Source organism: Polyergus mexicanus, unplaced genomic scaffold (genome assembly GCF_030449975.1).
Source record: "Polyergus mexicanus isolate NDT 795.1 unplaced genomic scaffold, iyPolMexi1.0 SCAF_8, whole genome shotgun sequence".
Taxonomy (NCBI): domain Eukaryota; kingdom Metazoa; phylum Arthropoda; class Insecta; order Hymenoptera; family Formicidae; genus Polyergus; species Polyergus mexicanus.
Window position 1 is genome coordinate 1,211,721 of NW_027223328.1, and position 24,533 is coordinate 1,236,253.

General features: G+C 30.2%; 1 protein-coding gene across 4 annotated transcripts; it reads left to right on the forward strand.

Moving 5' to 3' along the window:
• Positions 1-17,636: 17,636 nt before the first annotated feature.
• Positions 17,637-24,457, forward strand: LOC138935751 (uncharacterized). 4 transcript variants are annotated; one of them, XR_011447290.1, is made up of 9 exons: positions 17,637-18,247; positions 18,351-18,482; positions 19,459-21,634; positions 21,709-21,935; positions 22,031-22,318; positions 22,437-22,487; positions 22,568-22,791; positions 22,877-23,039; positions 23,120-24,457. XR_011447290.1 is itself a non-coding variant. In XM_070300564.1 (8 exons), exons 3-8 carry the CDS (start codon positions 21,854-21,856, stop codon positions 23,251-23,253), a joined length of 942 nt encoding a protein of 313 aa, XP_070156665.1. In that variant the 5' UTR covers positions 17,637-18,247; positions 18,351-18,482; positions 21,709-21,853; the 3' UTR covers positions 23,254-24,457. The 4 variants fall into 4 exon arrangements, 2 of the variants coding, with proteins under 2 accessions (XP_070156665.1, XP_070156666.1); XR_011447291.1 differs by having other exon boundaries at positions 21,709-21,838; positions 22,040-22,318; XM_070300564.1 differs by lacking the exon at positions 19,459-21,634.
• Positions 24,458-24,533: the final 76 nt, after the last annotated feature.

The window sequence follows — 24,533 nt, forward strand, 5'->3', positions numbered from 1 at the left end:
GATATAATTCAATCAATAAATAGAAAATTGTCTTGAATAAAAATTTTGCAAGAACCATAATTATGTTATCGCCCATTTACATACAATATTTTATATTACAATTAAAATCCATACATTTAATAATCGAGTTTATTATACATACGTTATATATTTATTACAAAACGTTACATATTAGTAACATATAATTATCTCAATAATTATATCTATACAATCATTTACTGCGCAGATTTAATAGCTTCTGTATCAAGCGTTCTTGTTACCGCGTTAATTTTTGAACGCCAGAGCTCGTAAATAGTTTCTACCAATTACAGGAGAGCGAAGAATAGCGAAGCGCAATGTGGAAAAAAAATGTGAACACATTTAAAATTAACAGCACCGTCTTCTAGCTAGCGCACGGTTTACGCCGTTTAAAGGCATAAATGCTATTTTGGAGAGACGATATTTGACACCTGCGGCCTTTTCGATGCGAGGCGCGAGGGTCACTTGAGTGGAGGCCAGACTCGAGTTTCAAAAATGAACCGACCATCGTTTTGTCCCGCTTTGTCAGCATTTTCTGTACTTTGAAACAGTGCGAAGTTCTCCGTCAACGATTTGCAGCGTTGTTCTGTTAACATAGCGTTATCGATTTTTTTTGGATGGCTCAGGTGACGCTGTGTTTTTCGCGAACGGTTTGTCGCAATCCTTTTTTGAAAATAAATCTTTTAACGTATCTCTCCGTATGAAAATTTCGCGCGTTTCTAGTGGAGAACTTCCTAGAAATCGATAAATCTCGTAAAATTGTTTGCAACAAAGACCGAAAGATATTCAATGTAATTTAGAATTTTTGGACAGTTCGCGGATATATACTCTTACCACACTTACATAATTTTACAATAATCGTTTACATATATTGTATTTACTTTAATATTTATTATTGTCATATAACATACTTGAGATTACTTGCACTTACTCGGGATACAATAGAAATAGATGCAAGATCGGTCTTTACAAAATTATTATTCGTGTTTAAATGTAAATCTAAGAAATTAGATAATAATTTTCTTTGCTTTTGTTTTTTAGAATAAAAGCTGATACGACATTAAAATGTAAGTACAATAATTCTTATGAAATTTGGTTATAATGTTGAAAGATGGCTAAATATTTTCCGTTAAATTTAGATTTTAATTTTATACAATAAATATAATTTTTAACATTTGATATTATTTTATAAATAGCCATATAGAGTTATTATTTTATTTATACAGAATTTGCTATCTATTAACAAATGACATAAACACGCTACGCGGTAAATTGAATAATGAGTTGGTAATCAATGCATCTCTTTTGCAACGCGTCATACGCGTGATTTGCGAATTAGTAACTAACGTAAACAATCAGTATTAATAATACCATACGATTGACCAAAAGTATCACGCCATGAACTAATTAAACATCATTTCGACAAAAGTCTAAACGACAAGTGCGCTAAATATACCCGCAGTAATTGACAATCTACGTAATTACGCTGCCCAATATATTAGCACGGAATATCGCGTATCGAAGTGATTCACGCATCGCGCTTCTACGCGGCCGCAGCTATTTATTCGGCGGAATAATGTGACATAATGGAAATTCTAAATGAGAACCGATTTACATGTCGCGCTACAAACAATGCCATTTTCGTGCTGGCCTCGAGTTTGTATTTAAGCCGGACGCAAATAATAATCGCCGCTGCTCGAAATGAAGAGATGTATATCCGACTGTTTTATTGCCAGGTCCGCAAAATGCACGCGCGATCTACTTGTCGGCCGGCTCTTCTTTCTCGTTACGTCGACCGACACGCATCTATGTGTATTTTTGCAGATGCAGGCACAATATAGCGATTATATCCCACGCCATCGCATTCGGGCGCTTTTTTTTAAGTTCGGTTTCTTTATGTACAGTCCTCGTATATATATATAGCAATGATATTAAGAAAACTGACATCTTGGCGACTACGCTCTCGCTAGTCGAGTGCTTCCTGATTTCCCCGACGTTCTTCAAGACAACGCGAGACTCTCCGCTACAGACGGAAAAAAAGGAGGAAAAAGTTTAAGAGCGGGTTTATCGTAATTGCGTTTGGTTAAGCAATATTTTTACTCAACTTGCCGCGCTACTCGCGGATCCGACTAGACGTTATGGCCGCTCTAATGTAATATACCGTACCGCAATATTTTTCTGCAGGTAGCCATTCACGCGATTTCTTTATAGAAGGACAGAAATTCAATGGCGCTGTTAAGCCAGCCGGTGTGCTGGGAGAAATCAAATAAAGCCCCTTTGCGATAGAGAATAGAAAGAGTCGCGATTTTCGTATATGTGTGGGATGGCGTATGCTTAACAGATATTTCAATGGTAAAGTAACATTCCTCTTGATAATTTTTTGTGTGCTGCCGGACAATGCGCGTCTTTAATTACGAGGTCACGCACACGAATCGGTGGAATTTTGCACTACTTTATTTTCCGGCTTTTTCCGCAAGTGATGCCACGTCATAAACGCGCATAAATGTCCGCAGCGATGCGTGTCGTTATTGCATGAATATGTAAATACGGCATCGCCTTTTATCTCTTCGAGATTTTTTCGTTCTTATCAGCGTTGCCTGTGTATGTATGTATGTGCGTATAGAAAGGTTCTTTGACGATCAACGACTTTGAGCATTCGTTGACTAACTTCGGCTCTAAAAGCAACGCAAGCAACACAAAGCAGCACCAAGATGTTCACACGCAGTTAAAGCGCAAAACGGAGTTTACCGAGAGACATAAAGTTTAATTATTCAAAGATTTCTTCCTATCGTCTCGAGTATTACGTGTAGTGAAAAAGGGCATTGTACTTACACATTTGTTAATATCGATATATGTATAATAGTATTATAATATAAACTGCAAATTAAACTTCTGTAAGCAAAGATTATTTTGTAAATGAACAGCATATAATTACATATGAATCTTTTTTTTAACGACATATATCCGCTATTTATTTTTATTTTTTTCATATCAATTATAAATGTTTCATTTAATATCTGAAAATGATTAGTTACATCATTCTTTTTGTATCTAAAATACAATATTTAGATCAACTATAACATTATAAGCTCCCGTACACCGTTTGCTGTACACATTTGATTTTCTTATATATTGTATGCAAATACATTAAGAAATAGTATTATTATTAGATACATTAATATTGTTTTATATTTTATAATAGCCGATATATTTTATAATAGTAATATATTATATTACTTTACTATATTACTATATAATATATTATATTACTATACAATAAATAAAATAAATTATAATTTTTAAAATTTTTTATATTGATATAAAATAATAATAATTTATCCATATTTTCAGTTTTTAATCTATATACGTTTAATATATATTATTTTACAGTTTTTAATATATAATATATGAGACAAAATTACACATTTAAACCAGTGAAAAGCAATACAACCCCGTGATAGATTAATCGTTTAATAAATAATTGATCTATAATTAAAAATACTTATATAATTTAATATTTCGTATATCATTCGTACGGTGATACTCAAGCAATAAAGTAGCAGTGCGAGAGACATTCCAGTTTCTTTTCGATTCTTCGTTCCGATTCTTACGAGTAATAATTATTTCTTTAAAAATATTTAAAATTAAATATATTTTGTCGGATGTTTTATCGTTCGACTTTCGACGGGATGTAAACATGATTCGGATTATAATTAAACAATTGAATTGCAAAATCATAATTAACATAAAGGCTTCGTGAAAATCGTTCAATAAATAATTAATCATAATTTAAAATATACTTTATACACTTTAATATTCCGTGTATACATAAAATGATTGTATATGTATTGGATTGAACGGAAAGTTCGTGCTGTTTTTTCGGTCTTCATCTCTTAATAAAAAACGGAACAAACTTTCCGTTCAACCCAAAGTTTGTTCCATAAGATTTCGAATAACCGTTAATATCCGAAAAAATACTTTCGATACATTTGAAATTGGTTATTAACTGGTTTATTTCAAAACCTTTGCGGGAAACTACAATCATTTTGATTTCATTTAAAAGATAATTTAATACCGAACAAAATGATCTATATACATGGGTCCACAAATGTTTCCTTAAAAAGTTAGCGCCCAAAAACCTCTGAAATCACGGTTATTTTTTACATTTTTACAAATATCAAGGAAAGTATGCGTCTTTCAAGAAAAAGTACCGAAACAAAACTTGTAGAGAATTAAATTATCTTTTGAATGAGATTAAAGTTCATGTAGTTCCTTCCACTGGTTTTGGAGTAACCGTCAAAAGACCAAAAAACACTTTTCGGTACATGTGAAATTGGCTATTAACTGCTTCATTTCAAAACTTATGGAGCAAACTACAACCATTTTGATCTCATTTGAAAGATAATTTAATACCGAACAAAATGACCTATATGCATGGGTCCACAAATGCTTCCTTAAAAAGTTAGCGCCCAAAAACCTCTGAAATCACGGTTATTTTTTACATTTTTACAAATATCAAGGAAAGTATGCGTCTTTCAAGAAAAAGTACCGAAACAAAACTTGTAGAGAATTAAATTATCTTTCAAATGAGGTCAAAGTTCATATAGTTCGTTCCAAAGATTTTCGAATAATATCCGAATAGCCGAAAAAGCATTTTTCGGTATATTTCGGTAATGATTTTTCAATAACATAGTGTTCGGTTTTGACGGCTCTATTGTTTGTGTGCGTGGTCTTCTTATATTATTCGTACGACGACACTCGAACAGTAATGTAGCGGTACAAACGCTTCATATATTTTTAAATACTTTTCTTAACAATTAATTTACTTTTAATAAACAACACGAAATTTTATTGCGAATATAAGTAATTGCAAATATAAATCTTTATCAAATTCTTATTTACGATCATCCATTATTACGAAATAATAGGGATAAAAATTGTAAATTTCGATTAATGTTACGTATCTTTCGATCATCGATTCTTACGGATAATAATTATTTATTTAACAATTCTTATAGTCAAATATATTTCGTCCGATAACTCTTTTTAAAATACGAGCATAATATAATTTATTTATTAAACAATTGTTATATCATTTTTATAACTATGCGCATAATTTTGGCTTTGTGTAAATGTCGAGCGCAAATCTTATTACGGCTTTATGATATTATAAAATGTATATCGTGTAATTGTTCGTTGTACGATCGGGAGTGCCGTGCAAAGTGTTCCGCGATCATTTATACTATACGTTACGCGTTATACGATACATATACTATTAACCATAATTAATCGTGTTTTCGTGAGTGAGTGTAAGTGCCACGAGGAAGCAGAGGATGAACAAAAGAGAAAAAGAAGATTTGAAGCAGTATCAGGCGATGTATAGAGCAACGATATGCGGTAAGTAATTTATAAATTGATTGTTATTTGTATTATTTTCAAGATAGACATATGATCTATCAATATGATCGTTCCTTTTTTTTACATTTTCTCGATAGTGCGATTCATTCGATATTATCGTGCAATGTACATAACTCATATATATAATATTTTATTTTAATCGTAGTGACAGGAATCTCTAAAATAATAAATTATTATTTCGCTGCAATCTTTACGGACCATAATTATTTCTTTAACATTACGTAGAGACAAATATTTTGTCCACGATGCTATAGCATTTGACTTTTTGACGATTTAAATATAATTTGGATTAAGAACGTGCTATAAAACGATCGAATCGCAAAATCGAATAATTAATATAACGATTAGCTCCGTGATAAATTAATCGTTTGATAAATAATTGATTTATAATTTAAAATACTTATAAAATTTAATATTTCGTATATATATTTTATAGTACATAAAATATTTCAGCAGCGATTAGGATAATACATGGTATTTGGCCTTGGCGGCGTAAACATTGGCGCGCGTCAACATTGTTTATGTATCACGGCCTTGTTATCATTTATACGAAGACACTTGAATAGAACTGTAGTGGGGTGAGACGCTCAAATTCCTTTCTCACGTATTATCATTCGCGCGGCGATACTCGAACAAGAAGGTAGCGGTGCGTCGTCGGTGCCGTCATCGTGCCGCGGACGGTTTTCGCGTCTTTCGCGTCGCGTGTCAACACAGCATTGCCACGAGTCGCAGAAGTAATCTTTTAATAAAAGTGCGGGAATGCCGTTTAAAGTATCGCGCGTGTGAATCGACCTGAGAGGAGGAGGAGGCCTAGGAGAGGCATCGGGCACCGGTGGAACAACCCTATGGTAAGTAATTTGTTATTTGAATATTAATTATTTATTAATTTCACGTGCGATTTAAATTGAGCAATTAATCACGTTATTTGATTTTTTATTTATGTGATTTAAATAAGAGAAAATTAGAAAAACGGATTTTTATATAGAAGCTATAATCTTGTAAATGTTTCTATTTTTAGATTATAGTTTTTATATGAAATTATTAAAATTAATAGTTTTTTTCAAAACTTATGTTAAAATTATTTTATCTGCTTATTATTATATGCATGAAATATAAAATTTAATGCGTATAATAAAATTTTTGAAATATTAATTATTTGGAGCGTTGCTACAATTTGCATCTTTTATTTGTATATTACAGATCAATGTAGCGACCCTGACATTCTGAGAGGAGGAGGAGGCCTAGGAAAGGCATCCTGCACCAGTGGAGCAACCCTAGGGTGAGTATTTATTATTTGTATATCGGTTGTTAAAATCGGTTGTTAGTATTGTACGCATCGGATAAAATATTCCGCACGAAATATTAATTATGTTTTGAACGCTGTTATAATTTGGATTTTATATTTATATGTTACAGACAACGTAGCCTCAAGACCAACAACTCCGCTGTTGCGCATCAGTGCCGGTGAGTGATAAACTTTATTTTATTTTGAGGTAACGGATTCGTAGATATTGTAGATATAAATGTAGATTGTAGATTACAAATAGATCTGTTGCCTCAAAATGAATGGGCTAGAATTGATTAAATTATATAACTTTCAATAGATTTTTTAAATATGCATTGAAACATATTAAAGTATGGATTAAAGTAAAAATTTGAAAAAGATGTAAAATATTTTTTTAATTGATCAATTTTATTTAATTTGTTTAAATGAAGAATGCGTTAGAGTAAATTTATTAATTATATGAAATAGTACTAACTTATTCGTATATTGCGCCGATTTTATGTTAATTTCTTATAGCCTATTCATCTATATTATCATATCAATTAAAACTTTGTTTTAATTGATGTAATGCCAAATTATAACGATCTATTAAATTATATAAAATATAAATATTTTATTAATTTTATTTTAATATATTAAATTATATATTATTATTAAGAAAATTTTATATTATTATAAGAATTTCTATCATTTAACTTTGATCGTTAACTGGGCATTATATTAATTAAAATAAAGTTATATTAAAATAATGCATGACAAACGGTCGTATGTCTCACGACCGTAAACGAACGTAAAATTACGCTCGTGCATCGGTGATAATAATTAGCCGGCAACGGAGGGAATTTCTCTCCTTCATTGATCTCTGATAAAGATCGAAGGTACATCTCTGGCTAGATGTAGCCAGAATAAATATAGCCAGGATCAACGAAAGGTAGGTGCAACTGGCCCAAAGGAAGCCATATACGGTGCAATTTATCAGGGCGCGCGAGTAGGGCACGCGAGTAGGGCACGCGAGTAGGGCGCGCGAGTAGGGCGCGCGAATAGAGGACGCGAGTAAGCCACACGACTAGGACACGCGATTAAGACACGTTTTCCGAAATTTCGTGATCCCGGATTTCCACTGGCTTAGCCAGCAAAAGTAGGGTTGTTAAGACTATTAGAACTATCTTAACTTAAGATAGTTATTTAATTTCTTAAGATTCTTACGGAATTAAATGCTTATTAGGAATTGAAAGAATATTAAGATTATTATATATATATAAAATATTAACAAAAAGAAATAAACAAAAGAATAAAACATAAATAATGTAAATTTTAAAGTTTATTTATATATCAAACAAATTGTAAAAATAAAATTAAAATTACTTTTAAAGATAATAAAATAATAAAACCATCCGTGATATAAGGCTTATATTAACTAACAGCTATTCCTGCAATATCGATACTTCCATCTTCTACTTTCAAAAATCCATATTGTTAAAATTGAATAGTAGTACAAAATCTTCCTAATGCTTGTTTTAGCACACTAGATTATGTATGCTTTATATAATAAGATATATTAAGAGATCAATAATATTTTTAAATTATCTTGATTGCCTTTTATTTCTTTCAAATAATATTTTCGCTATTCAATTAATTGATCGGATCATATTGGCCAAAATAACTATGTTTGTTATTCGCAGAGATTACGAAAATTTCTAGTGTTCAATGCACATATGATCTTTCGGAAATTTCTTGATGCAAAGTGACACAAATTAGTTAAGGTTTACTTTCTATTTAATTGGTTTTCGTTCGACGACTCCCGGCATATTTCTCGTTAATCAGAGGCTTAGCTCGAAACTTTTTCCATCTGTTTTGCCTGTAACTCCACGGAGCGACCTCACCCCATGTCGTTTACTTCAACTTTCTCAAAGCGCGCGCGTGGCGTTTTTTCGAAATATTTAACGGAAAGCGGACTTCTAAATAGCGCTTGTGGTAGGTGAACGAGACGCAGGATTAGTATGACGATTCGTTAAAAATCCCCTCGGAAAGTAAAAGTTATTTAGATAAACGGTCAGGTTTCGATTTTGTGCGCTCCACGTCCGTATATTCACGTTCTATATAAGATGGCAAATTAAAGAAGTTAGATTTTCACATAAATCGTGTAAAAATATCTTATACAATTGTATGTGTAAACATGATGGATTGAATATAAAATAGAATATTATACAAGAATTTACCCTCAAAACTAATTAGCTTCTAGTAGGAAACATTTTTTTTTTTTCCCCCCTTTAGAGACAAATAATAACGCCGTGTATTAATATGTTCTCAAGGATTTCATTTTCGTTCGACGTGACGTAATGTATCTCTTTTTATTGGTAAATGATAACATGGGATATTATTTCTGAATAACAGAAGTTGTGTAATGAGGATAAATGTAGTCCGTTGTGTATAAAAACGGTTTTGCACAACATTACATTATAAAGTATTAGTCTTGAGTTCATATGTACAGTTCGTAATAACAGAATAATCAATGATAGAACGGCAAAAAATAGTTTGCTATAATAATTTATCAAAAATATAATAATTTAATACGTGAAGTAATATTACACATAAAACTTTGATCGTTTTTGTTTTCTAATAAATCTTTGGTTGAAATATATCGATCACTTATGACCAACGCTTACGTCTTCATTCCTTGTGTTCTATTCCTAGCTAAAAACGATGATCGATATACGTTTTGGTCCAATGCTATCTTTAATCATGTACAATGCTTTGAGTAAAAAAATAAACATTTATCTAACATAAAATATATTATAACAAATTGTCTAGTGTGTCGTATTTTTGTAAATAAGAAAAGTTATTAGACACTGATCTTGCATTTTTTTATGCAAGCATAATGAGATCTTTTGTTAGGTATTATCGCAAGCAACACATTGTCGTTTTATTTTGTCGATGGACTTTTACAGCGTTATGAGCGAGGCCGTATAATGCTTTTAGCTATTATTATGGTATCGTAGTCTTTTTTAAAAAATAAGAGATATGCTAATGAAAGTATTGTAGTATGCATTGCCACGTTTATGTAGCGTGCTAAAAGATTATAATTCGTCTCTGAAATGATCAAATATTACGTAAAGGCAAAAAATTAGGATAATGCAGTATCTTATATGTTTTTGCGATACGTATAGTTATGGTAATTAGATATGATTTTGGATTCTGTTTGTATATATACTCAACTGCATATGTAGTATCAGAAATTCTAATTTTTCAAATTTAATTACATAAATGAATTCTAGTAAAACATATTAATAAACCTTACATATATTTGAAATATGTTCAGTCGTGAGAACATTTTACGAAGAGAACGTTTAGAAGCATAAAAGGTCACCGTGATAATAATTTTGAATATATAGTGAGGGCATAAAGTCACAGAAAGAACTTAAAATTATAAAAGAGTGTGTGTGTGTGAAGGTAAAAAAAAGAGAGAGAGCGCAACAGAGAGAATGCGGGAGCGTACTCTATATTTTATTTGATCCGCTTGGCGTCTTCATTCAATCACACATTTCCGATTTCAAGCGCATGCTTATCCTCGAGGGTCGCCAAGTGATATTCCTCGTGCTGAGAGCATTAAAGTCTTTGCGGTAGGATGATAGAAAGTTTGCCAAGACTAAAGTATAAAGGGAGAAGAAACACTAAAATATTACTCACATCGCAGAAAAAGCCACTTTTCCTGCGAATTTCTTTTTCATCGATGCGTCCGTCTGTTTGCTTTGGACAACATATATCGTGACAGCACCACGTGGCCCGTTTACATTCTATGGCAATATCGCGAAATCAACATCCTGAAATCGAAATTCGTCAATCTCGTCGATCGGAACTTTTTCTATCACGTTTGACACCGTGTAGCCTTTGTTCAAAATAGATGTATCGAAATATACACAACCGTACATATATGTAAAGAATCAATGTAAAATATATTTTTCTTATGAAATATATCGATATATCAAGTTTTCGCTATCAAATAATAAATTCCATTATCAAAAAATAATCGGATAAAGAATTTTTTTTTCCTTAAAAATAGATTAAATTTCCCAAATAATCATATATGAATTATTTATTTTTGAATACACATTATTTTAATAAAAAATATTGATTTAAAAGTTAATTAAAATATTTAAAAAGTAGTAACTTTATATAAAAATAATAAGAAATATTAGACTGCATATGATTTTGACATTGCTTCGTGATATCGTACAATTAGAATAGATATAATAGATAGGATATAGTATTATCATTATTATTATTGCATAGATAGTGTATTATTATTATTTGTTTGTTGTTAAAGGCATTATTGTTCAGAATGATGCGCTATATAACTAACTATAAAATATAGCCTTCTTATGTAAGCGATAAGAGATCGCGTAGTTCTCAATTGTCAGTCAATTTTCAAGCGTTCGTGCCATGATGTTATTTCGAACATTCTTTATCGTAGTGCATCCTATTCTCAGCATGAATGGTACGCGTATATAACCCCTGGCTGTGGAAGTAGACAGCCTCTCGCGCACGCGGAAGTAGCTACGTAACCGCACGAGAAATAAAACAAGAATGAGAGTGTCACTTCCGTGCCATCTTCGTCATCCTGTTTGCGATTGCAAGTGATCGTGCGGAGTTTGTTCCGGCGTATACATTGTTTTATTTCGTGGTACATACGCAGCTTCTCCTATCTGTTAATCTTATATTAGCGCTGCCTATATTATAAGAAAAACTGCATCTTTAGTAGCGATTTGTCGAAAATACTTCGTATTTGTAGGTCATCATAGGGTTTTTTTTTTTTTTTTTTTGTAATAGAGACAGTCCACTGTATCACATACTGCTGAATGAAGGATAAGGATAAAGCTGATAATCTCTTTTATTCTTTTTATCGCGTCATCCAATCGTCGGGTTTTATCCGGAAAAGTATTTCTGTGTGCTTTTGTGATATCTCAAAATCTAGATCTCGTTTACGATATAACAATTTCTTTATTATTTTTATAACTTCTTTGGACAATAGCGGAAATAACATTTTTGCGAATATGGAGAGGATCGAATATTTTTCCTTTTAATATTTTTTAAACTGATATGTGAATTATATTTCGTTAACAAAACCCCGTTGAATAAGTGCACGCGAAAAATGTTTTCCATTGAAAATCTCATTTATTTGCACACATGCCATATATATATGTATATAATTTACATTATTCAAATATAGATAAATCTCAATGGGATATATTACCAGAATGTGCATGTTTATTTATCACAGATTTAGACACATACATGATCTTATTATATATATTTTATGTTTTAATCCAAAAAGCTTATTGCAATATTCATGCTGTTTTATTATATTCGTATTCTATTGAAAAATATTGTATGTGTAAAAAGAGAGAAAAAAAGTAATAATATGATTATAAATATAGCATTTATTTTAGTTGCAATCACCAATAGATGCTCAGCGATTTAATTGACTATCTCGAAAATATTTTTATTTTTTAAAATTACAAATTCACAGTTGTATAGCCAGTTTACCCTGCAAACAATCCCTAAAGTTTCATTCTCGCGCTGTCCGAGTATTAAAAATTATTCTCGCTAGAGAAAGTAGGCGTTTATCGAGACAAGCTGCTCTTCTTCATTATTCATGGATTCAACCGGGAAAGATCGAGCTTTTAGCTCTCAAGAAGCAGGAACGTTCCGTCGCCTCTCGATTTTTCGATGATGCTTCTTGCTTTGAATATTTATACTACCGTTTGTAATGATCGTAACTCTCTCGCTCCGTCGTTCCTTTTCTCATCGCCGTCGCTGCTGGCATATCTTTCGTTTCCAGCAAAACTTTGTGATTGTATTCAGCGATTCTGTTCCCTCGTTCTTCTTTTTAGCGCTCTCGAAAAGGGACGGGGAGGGTGGAAGAAAAAAATAAATGAGTTGGAGATCGTGAAATGCGACGCGCCTTCTCGAAAAGATAGGGCGGTTACCCTTCGTTAAGGGCAAAAAGCTAATGCGAGGTTACGCGAGATTGGACTCCGATCGGCCATTTATACGACGACAATCGATCCTGGTTTTATCTGCTGTTGACTCGATGTTAAGCGAATAGCCCGTTCCCAAGCCCCTTCCAACGACAAATGGCTATTGCTGACGTGCAACCGGTGCAACGCGCATCGGGTCGGGTCTACGGGATACAATACACATGTCGTCGGCACGTGAGCACACGCGCGCGTGTATACGAACGCTTCTCTATATATTTCTACGTACACCGCATGATGCAGTGCACAGTCGCGAAATTGCTACTTGAAGTGATGATTTTTTTGTCCTGCCGCGACAGAGTAACACTCGGGAGCGTTACGCGGCCGACATACCAGACGCCGCAACCTGTTTGTTACGTTAGACATGGCAATTTGTTGCTTCCGGCTTGAGAGCTGGCCTTTCGGTCCGAGAGATTTTCGCTCGCGTCACGGTGAAAAGCGCTTCTTTCACCGACTCGTGTCGAGAAACTACGATCGACGACGAAACCATCGTTGCATCCATTGGTTTAACCTACATGGGCTATCTTGTCTCGTATTTGATCTTTTCTGCATTGCTCTTTCGATCGCTTTTCTTTTTTTTTTTTTAATAGTTTGCGTACTCTTTGCATCGTTGTTAAAGCAAAAAAGAAAATGCAGAAAGAAGCATAAAAAAATACAAAATGCTAATAAAAAAATGGCTGCTTTTTTTTTAACTTAAAATTACTCATTAAGTTTAAATTTTACGATTAATTTTGAATGAAAGAAAAATTTTTTATTATACGAAGTATATATATATGAATTTATCATCATTTTATTTATATACGTGTATCGAAATTTTAATATACTGCCTAACACACTGAAATGTACGCGTACAGCCTAAAACACACATGAGGAACTGCTTTAATGAGTAATTTCGTTGCCAGTTAACGTGTAATGCCTCGCGTATGCAATCGTCGATACAAATCGGAATATGCGAATGCAGCGATATTACTATCTATGTGACGCAAAAGCTTCGGAATAATTCGCGTGTAAGTGGGAACTTGCGCGACGTACGTTCAAAGGCGATAATTACACGAATTGAAATGTACGGAATATCTAGCGATGCCTATAGGATTGATATTAGCAAATCCCGCGGACGACAGTGTAGAGAAACGGCGCGGCAGCTATAATAAGGGAACGCCGTAGCGTGTATACCCAGTTACAGGAGTAATATTCATCGGAATATTCATCGCTTGAAGATATGCTAAATACTGTGAATTTGCTACAGTAAGCGCTTCTAACCGATCGCAGACACAACGATCTGTGTATGCGGATTTCAAGATAGAATAGTTACTGATTACTGGTTATAGAATAATATCGTGCTCGTATGCGCGAGATATACCCGATAAGTCTTTGCATCACTTTATTTCGATAAAAGGTCTCGGACGAAGAATAGGTCATTTTCGTTAATTATACGTTAAGCTGCTTTTCCTCTTTTCAATAGTTAAAGTAAACGTGTCAATATTTTAAACATATCTTTATCCTCTACACGTACAAAACAAATTCATAAAATAAAATTTTGCAAAGAGATTTTCTTTTAAATTTAATAGCTTGAATAAAGAAGAAGAGAAATTTTTTGTTATAAGAGCTTTTAGATTTATTCTTACACATTTAATATTTATGTTATATATATATATATGGTATATATATACATGTGAGTGTGTGTGAGTGTATATATATATATAGCGTCTAAATATATATATATATATATATATATATATATATATATATATATATATATATTAAAATATATTTAAACACATACACACATCTATATTAAATACTTGTATATATTTAAATAAATTTAAAATTTAATTTGAGTAAAAAAAAAGATTTTTTTTAAATTTTTTTATAATTTCTTTATACACTATAGAATATTACAAAGCGGGTCATTTATTTCCTTTTACGCTATATATTATTTAATAAAGTGTCAAAATTAAAAAAATTACATTAAAATTATTTCATAGAACAAGTACAATAAATTTATTTTTAAAAAAATTTTAAAGATTAAAATTAAAATTAAATTTATATTTAAAAATATTAATAAATTTATTTTTAAGGAAATTAAAAGAAAACGTTAATAGGCTTAACAGATTAATTCTTGTTTTTAAGAATCCGTATCAATAAATATTGATATGACAGATATTTATCAAAGTACATTTTCATTTTTCGAGAAGAATAAAATTAGGTAACGATAGCTTACGGGCAATAAACGTCATGGAAAAGAAGCACAATAAAGTTTGACACTTTTGAAAGCATTTTAATATATTCAACTGATATTGAATTAACATGTGTCTTTTTTATTAGTGAGTACAATTAAATATGTTTCATATATAAGAGATTTACATTAATATATATATTTTAAATTATACCTATAATTTTATTTTTATTTAGTTTTATGAATCGATACTTTTCAATGTATTTGCTTTATATAGCAATCGAATTTTTGGTCCATTTTCTAGTTTTATCGTATATCTTAAAGACTTTTCATCTTTATAACCTTTGGAAAGACCTCTTTTCATAAAACGCACAATTTCAAGCGTACTTCTCGAAAGTAGTGTAGTCGAATAGTAAACGTAATTCTGTGCAAAAAATAAACAAAAATTTAAAATAGTATCAGCGTTTTATGCAGCATAAAAATGCATAATGTATATTACATTTACTTATAGAAATATTAAACTTTCACACTGAAAGTATTTTTTCAGCAAAGTAAGAAGCTAATATTTTTATAGAATGAATTAATTGCTCAACGCAAAAATATAACGATATGCACAAAATTAAACATAACGTATAAGTTATTTTAACAAACAATTTACGTAAGTTTGCGTGTGCGAGATTAAATTCATGAAGCATTTCGTTTATTCAAAGGCGGTCTCTCATAAACGAAAAAAAGTAAAGGTGCGCAAGAATTTCCTTTTCTCGAAGACATCAATTACCTACCGTCGTCCTAGTAACGAATCGAGGCCGAGGGTGTCCGTTCAACTATTCTCACCGTCTCGTGCCCTCGGGATAGAAAAGAAAAAGACAAGAGAATCCTCGAGAGGAATCATGTCAGTCGATATTCATAAACCACACAATCGCGCTCATTGTCAGATGTATTCCCAGTAAACACGCAGGGCTCATTTCCGTAACAATTATATAATATTCTATATGTATATATTACAGATCATTAAAATGAAACTATAACGTATCAGTTATATCAATAACATAATAAATCTATAATTGTTGCATAGAATTGTTATGTAATTTTGTCGTTACTTTGTTATGTAACATTTTTACAGTTTTGTGAACGTTAATGTGCATACTCTAAAAGTTTCGTAAATGCTACGTAACTCTAACGACGTAAATGTAACGTTATAATAAATACGTAACATTTATACAGTTTTGTGAACGTTAATGTGCATACTCTAAAAGTTTCGTAAATGCTACGTAACTCTAACGACGTAATTGTAACGTTATAATAAATACGTAACATTTATGTATTTTTGTGAACGTAAATGTGCATACTCTAAAAGTTTCGTAAATGCTACGTAACTCTAACGACGTAATTGTAACGTTATAATAAATACGTAACATTTATGTATTTTGGTGAAATGTAAATGTGTATACTCTAAAAGTTTTATAAATGCTACGTAACTCTAATGACATAATTGAAACGTTATGTTAAATACGTACCAATTATGTATTTTGGTGAATGTAAATGTGTACACTCTAAAAACTTCATAAATGCTACATAACTCTAACGACATAAGTGTATCGTTATGTTAAACATGTAACATTAACATTATTTTATTGATGTCAATGTATACATTTTTGTTAAAACCTTGTAAAAAGAATTCGTAAAAGGAAGAGAATTATGCAGAAACAAGAAAATGAAAGATTTTGAGAGAGGAAAGTTGCGATATATTTATTTATAATTTAAAAGCGGTAACAATATATCAATCATGCCTTTTTTAGAGAAGAACTACAACATCACAAACGCGTGCTCCGTGCACACCATATACATTTATTGTGTGTGTACCACATTTGATTTTTTTTTGTGTGTGTACAGGGTGATTCAAAACAACTTTTAGTTCTTAAAATGTCGTATTCTTGAATTAATTCTAAAACGATTTTTCCTTTATCAAAATTTTATCCGAAGCTTAGTTGTTAAATTATAATATATGTACACACACACACACACACACACATATGTAATACACAGACACACACGCACACGATAAATGCGTGTGGCGCACGCAAAGCGCACACTTGTAATGTCTAGTAATAACAAAATTTCCATATCGTATTACACATAAAAAAATATATACCATTGTTGACATTTTTGAGTGTTCTGAAAAGATGATAAATGCATATAATATCATTGAGAAAAACGTATTTGAAACATATTTTCTTAATATAGAGTTATAAATGTGGAAAATAAAATTATATATTAAAAAAAAAATTTTTAAATATGCACCAGATATCTTTTTTTGAATGATATATGTATACTATTTTTCTGTTATGTAACATTTATGAAATTTTTATAGTATACACATTTACATTTATCAAAATACATAATTGTTACGTATTTAACATAACATTTCAATTATATCATTAGAGTTACGTAACATGTATGAAACTTTTAGAGTATATACATTTACATTCACCAAAATACATAAATGTTATGTATATTTAACATAACGTGTCAATTATGTCGTTAAAATTACGTGGCATTCACGAAACTTTTAGAGTATACACATTTATGTTCACCAAATTGCATAAATGTTACATAATAGAGTAACGACAAAATGACATAACATTTCTATGTAACAATTATAGATTCATTACGTTATTGACATAACTGATACGTCATAGTTTTGTTTTGTTCATTTATAACATATAGAATATTATGTAATTATTAAGTAAATATACGTTTACTGAAATTTTTTACTTATGTTCTTTGTGCAAGACGCATAATTAGTAAATTTTTCTCTACATTATGCATCTGTGTAAGTTATGTGAACATGCCCTAGGGGGTAAGTCTGTGATTGGCTTATTGTTAGTCGTATTAAGTATACGTGCAAGCATAGACATAGTCGCTGCTACTTGCGAGCGAGAGAGAACGCAAGGAGCACGGAACAGAGTATGTCCTTTTCTACGTGTATCTTTACCCCCACTCCTTAAATAAAGGCAAACGCTCGGTCTAGATATACTATGTCTATGCGTGCAAGGCTGCGTTCGGAAACATCACTCGTGTGCACACGAGTGTCGTTCTATCTTTGTTATGTACCAAAAGTTAAACAAAGATAGAACGTCGCTCGTGTGCACACGGGTAATGTTTCCGAACGCAGCTCTAGTGCGCAATCATCGTACAAAGCATCCCAAGCTTCTGCGCGCTAGGCTTTACTTTTCAATATGGCCAAATCTACGAAAACAGTAGTTGTGCGTGTGAAAAAATTGTGTTGAAAGTGTGAACAGTATCGAGATATTGGTAAGTATGAAATAAATATTAACTTAATAATTAATGCCAACAAATGATAATTGTTGTCTTGTGGTAAAAAAGCTATGCTAAAGATTGAATTCCTCTTGTGCAGTGAACAAAAGATACATCGCGTACCACGTGAAAACTGAAAACCACGTGCGCCTAACAAAGGACAAAGGACCTCGTGCCGGCGAAAGATACACCTAGTTTTGCCTCATTATTTTTATATTTTGGCATTTTTATAGTAAGTACGATTTATTTTATGCAACATTATTTTTCCCATGTTTTTTTTACAATATTTGTTGCACGGTCATATAATGAGAAAAACAAGAAATCTCTTATTTGCACTACTTTTTGAATCAGAAGCTTGAATATTTCGAGTGTAAAGTTACATCATTTCTTAATTATAGATTTTTTATTTTTTATTGCATTGCGGCATACTAAATTCCGGTTTATAATTTTTTTATAATGATCGTAATGGTAATTCCAATGATAAATGATATCAATTATGAAATATAGCTTTTATATTGTTGAACAAGATATCTGCATTAGAAAAAACTGTAGATATATTTTTTCGAATACTTCATATATTTTGAAAGTTTATTATTGACTGTTTTCATAATAATTTTTTGCAAATGAAATAGAATCTTATAATTAATAAATATTTTCTATGCATGAGTCTTAATTTTTCAATTTGGTATTTGATCGTGAATTAATTTGATGTAAACTGATTTTTATTCAAGTATAAAATATTTAAACATGATAGCATTAATTATTACAAGTCATTACATAATGAAGTTATAGGTCTTAAAAAATTGTAAATATTATGCGTGCAATATGCTTATATAATTACTTTAATTTATAATTTATAGTTTATAATAACATGCAACGTAACAAAAAAAATTATTCGTGTTTAATTAATTACAACACTAAAATACATTACAAAAATATTTCCGTTAAAAGACATTAAAAAATTATGTAGGTTGTTTCACCATAATTGTGAGAAATCAAATTTTTCATATATAAATGAAATACTATTTAAGAAACATAGATTGCATTTTTTCTGAAATTTTCTATTAGCGTCCTTAAAATATTACATAAATTATATTTTAATTATTGAATTAGTTTGTTTCGATAAAAAACTGCAAATGTCTTAAAACATTTTTTATTTGTCAAAATATTTTTAATTCTCCATATAAGCTTCCTATATATTGTTTCAGTGAAAAAGGAAAATATAATATAAACAATAATATCAGGCAAACCCAAACCTATATTCGTATACATAATCGCAATTCATCTATTTCCTATTGCTTTATAAAATTATATTATGTCCAAATCAAAATTAAGACTAGACATTAATTCTTTAACGCCAAGGCAGCGGCGACGTATTTTCTTAAAAAAATTTCGTAATATCTGCCAAATGACTATTAATTCAAATTTGGAAATTCAAAATAATATCGTAAGTTTATCGAATGGGCCAGGTAACATCGAACAATTACCTCAGCAGCAAAATGTACTAAAAGAAATTGATATCGATTATTCCAATGTAATGAACACTCATAAGTGTACAGAAAATAATCATGATTTAGTTTCTGAACATTCGGAAATTAGTATTGATAAAAATAGTCTTCAGTTAAGTATTTCAAGTGATAAATTTTCTAAAACAGAATTTTGTAAAACAGAACTTATTAACGACATCCGATTATGGGCTATTGAAAATCGTGTCAGTCATTCTGCTATTAGTAGTTTACTGAAAATTCTAGTAAAATACGGCCATAATGTTCCGATTGATGCTCGAACTCTATTTCAAACGCCCAAACAAGTAGACATTATTGAAATGACACCAGGAAAATATTATCATGCAGGTTTAGATGATAGTTTGAAAAAATCTATTCGTAAGCATTATTGTCGAAATAATTTACCATCTCAGATAAATATTAATGTGAATATAGATGGTCTTCCTTTAACAAAATCTTCTGGGAGTCAATTTTGGCCTATTTTAGGTAGTATAGTTGCAGATATTTACACCGAACCGTTTATAATTGGTGTTTATCATGGTTTTGAAAAGCCAAAATGTTGCAATACTTTTTTGAAATATTTTAAGGATGATTGTTTAGAAATTTTCCGAACTGGCATTGTAGAATACGGCAAAAAAATAACTGTGAAATTGAACGTATTTATCTGCGATGCTCCTGCAAAATCGTTTATCAAGGGAACTAAAGGACATAATGCGTATTTTGGATGCGGTAATTGTATTCAAGAGGGAGATTACATAGAAAATCGAGTAACGTACCCAGAAATTAATGCAATGTTAAGATCAGATGAATCTTTTAAATTAAGAAAACAAGAAGAACACCATAAAATCACTTCAAATCTTGAAGATTTAAACATTGGAATGGTTACTCAATTTCCTTTAGACTACATGCATCTCGTACTATTAGGAGTAATGAAAAAATTGTTGCAGTTTTGGATTAAAGGTAAACATAATGTTCGTATGGTTGCAACTCAGATAACTCTTGCTTCAACTTCTTTATTATCTATGTCATTATTCCTACCTAAGGAATTTGCTAGAAAGCCAAGGAAATTAGATGAGGTTGATCGCTTTAAAGCCACCGAATTAAGACAATTATTATTATATACTGGGCCAATAATCTTTTTTAAAAAATTATCACGTGATAAATATGTTCATTTTTTGAGTCTGAGCATAGCAATTCGAATTTTATGTAGCAAAGAATATTGCGTACAACTGCTTGATTATGCACACAGTTTATTATTGTATTTTGTTGAAAATTATTGCACATTATATGGTCGTCAATATTTATCATATAACGTTCATAATTTAATTCATTTGTGTTATTATGTAAAATTATGGGGAGTGTTAAATAAATTTAGTGCGTTTAAGTTCGAAAATTACATGCAAAAAATTAAATCAAGAATTAGATCTTCGAGTCGGCCATTAGAACAATTAGTCAATCGTTGTAAAGAAGAAGATAATTTTAATATAACAAATGTAGAAAAGAATTATCCAATACCAAAAGTACGTATTATAAATGGCAAAAAGATAATAAAATCAGTTCAATGTAAAGGTTTCTATCTAAGTACAAGAACTGCTGATAATTGTTGTCTTTTGTTAGATGGTACAACGATTTCACTTACGACAATTTATTTTAAAAATAAACAGATTTACATTATTGGCAAAAAGTATTTAAATATTAAATCATTTTTTCGCATTCCATGCAACTCTTTAAATATCGGAATTAAAAAAATTAACGAGTCACAGTATGAGTTAATTACTATTCCATTGTCTGATATTAAATTAAAATGTGTAAAACTGCCTTTATGTGACGAAGAAGCTGTGATCTTGCCTTTACTGCACCAACAAGATATATGTTTATGGCGAGTACTCATATTGATAGAATATATAATTGAAAACAATATTAAATTAATTAACAAGTTTTACTTTTTTACAGATTATTAATAATGGTAAAAAATTTCGCTGTCGTAACTTTTCCAAGCGATGGGAATAATGAAGAAGAGATCGTATCAGAAGTTCCATCTTTATGGCTTTCTTCCAATTTAACAGAATGCTGATGGCCATCGGTAAAAAATATAAACATGTTTATTGTGAAACAAACTCCACCTGTTACTAATAATCCTAAATGGACACTTTATCCTATCAAATTTCATGGATATTATGGTAATTTATATTTTACTTCAGAATTTATGTAATTATTTTTTTAATATTTTAAAAAAATAATGTAATTTGTAAATTACGGTTTTGTCCTAATCAAGATTCATTAGATGAGGCTAGACAAAGAGCAACGAATTATTCTTCAAGCGATGAAAATAATACAAATCAAATAAAGAAGTCATGCACAAAACGGTCACTAAATACAGTTTATGATAATGAATCTGAATCTGATTCTGATGACTCACGTTCAATTATACCAAATCCACCATCAATCCACAATGTCTCACAATCAGCCAAAAATATTCAATCAATCTCAAATATTTTGGATTCAACAATTATTAATAATATTGATATGGAAATTCTTGATGGAACTATAGTACCTCACAAAAGTAATTTTTATTTTAATTCTTTTATTCCATTTTTATTATCTCTATAATAAAACGGTTTTTTTTTAAATTATAGTTATTGTTTATTATGAGTAATCTAATACTTTTTTAATATTTCTAGATATGCAGGATGTATATACGTTAGTGTCAGAAATGTCAGATAAAATGGAAGGTTTTGTATTTACTTTTTATCTTATAATTTTATTAATATCTCTTTATGGCATTGTTTACTCAATATTATTAATTTTTTAGATAATTTTGAAAAAATATGTACAGCTATAACTACAATTTCATTAGACATACAAACTATAGATATTCGTTTAAAAAACATAGAAACACAACATAACCAACATAAGTCTAAAGACTCTGCCAGGGATACATCAAATATACAAAAATCTTTTCCGTTTAAGAGTATAAATGAAATAATAGCTTTTGAAAAGAATTTATCAGAAAATGCAGATGAGTACAACAAATTTGTAAGTTTAATTAAGTTATTTAAATGCAAATTTTATTTAAATAGAATAATGTAAATTATATTATTGGTATGTTTTATTTCTAAAGATGCTGTATATATCTCGCATAGGCGGAGGGTCCGCTAAAAAAAATTTAATTCGTATATATCGAACTTTATTTTCTAATGAAGTTGCCAAGGTATCATCCTGGAAAGGACTACGTAATCATTTTAAAATAAGTAGTTTAAAGTTTATATTGACGGGAATACAAGGTAAAATATATTTTTATATTTATAAATAAATTTATAAAATATGCAATTTAATTTAATGTAAAATTTTTTTAATAATTCAGCAACAATTTTGGCTCAACATCAATTCACAAACAAAGAGTTTGAAGACATCACGAAAGAATGGTTTCGCCAAGGTGGTCAAAGGCTTAGCAGACAACAAAAAGACTCTGAAGAAGCAAATCCGCAAGTTATTTAAATGTCTCAAAAGCTTATTATTTTTTCATTATAATCTTTTTTCTTATTAGTCTATGAGCTTTCGGCTTATGATCTTTTTTTTATTGGCCTAGAGTCTTAATTAACATAAGAAATATTTTTTTTAACTAATGTTTTTTTTATATTGAATGATTTTAACACTAAACCTACCACGACTGGTTAAACAATCGGTCAAAACGTTATCAAAGTTTAAAAATTTCTGCATTTGGTATAAATAAGTTGTCGGTAGATTTAGTGTTAAATACTTAAGTTTTTAAATTTTTATGTTCTAAAATCTAAAATCATAGTCTGCACTCTTTTCATTTTGAGTTCTCAACGTCATTATTTGAGTTAAATACTTCTTTTAGGAGAATTAGTAGAATTAAAGTATGCATTATGTTGATACATTTAATAGTTTATCTAACAATCTTTTTAATTACAAAAAGTATAATTGCTTTATTGTTTTTCTTTCAAATGAAAATCGAATTGCGTTTCCATTTTTGTTTAAATTAGATTTATTCTAACGGTACACACTTATATTATTAACAAATGTGTTATAATTAACGAATCATACATGAATCTCAAAGATTTTGACAAGTGTGTTTATGAAAAGTTTATGGATGTAAAAATTATAGTTTTCATGTGGGGAGAAGCCTAAAAAACTCATTTCTTATTGATGTATAGCGTTAAAACAAAAAATAATATCGCGAATACTCGAGTGTACCGTGAAGTTTAAATTTATCATATTAATTACTATTATAATAAATTTATAATTTATAATATTTCTAAATTTAATTAATTTATAATATTATTAATTGTTATTAGTGTACTATATTTTGCAACAAAATTAGGAAATTATTGTACTTCGGCGTAAAAAGGCGTAGAAAGGATGAAATTCAAATTGATATACTTTTCGAAAAAATTATCACAGAATGATATTTAAAACAGATTTTAAAGCTAGAAAACATAACTTTCCAATGCTCTAACGGAGATTTTTCTAACGATTTTTCTTATACAGATTTTATTACAAGTGGTGCTACTTTAAAATGAGCTTTGTAATTGTAGAAAAAAACTTCAACTTTAATAGGCGAGTACGTAGAGAACAATTTTTTCATCAATTCTATTAATTGTAATAAAACTTAACATTTTCTCTTTAAAATGCTTTTTTTAAACAGTTCTACGACCATATGACATTTTTTTTGCAAAAATACGTGAATTTGATTCTTTTTAATTTTGTGATTCTAATTGTTTGTAAAGTATATTAATTAATACAATATAAGTGCA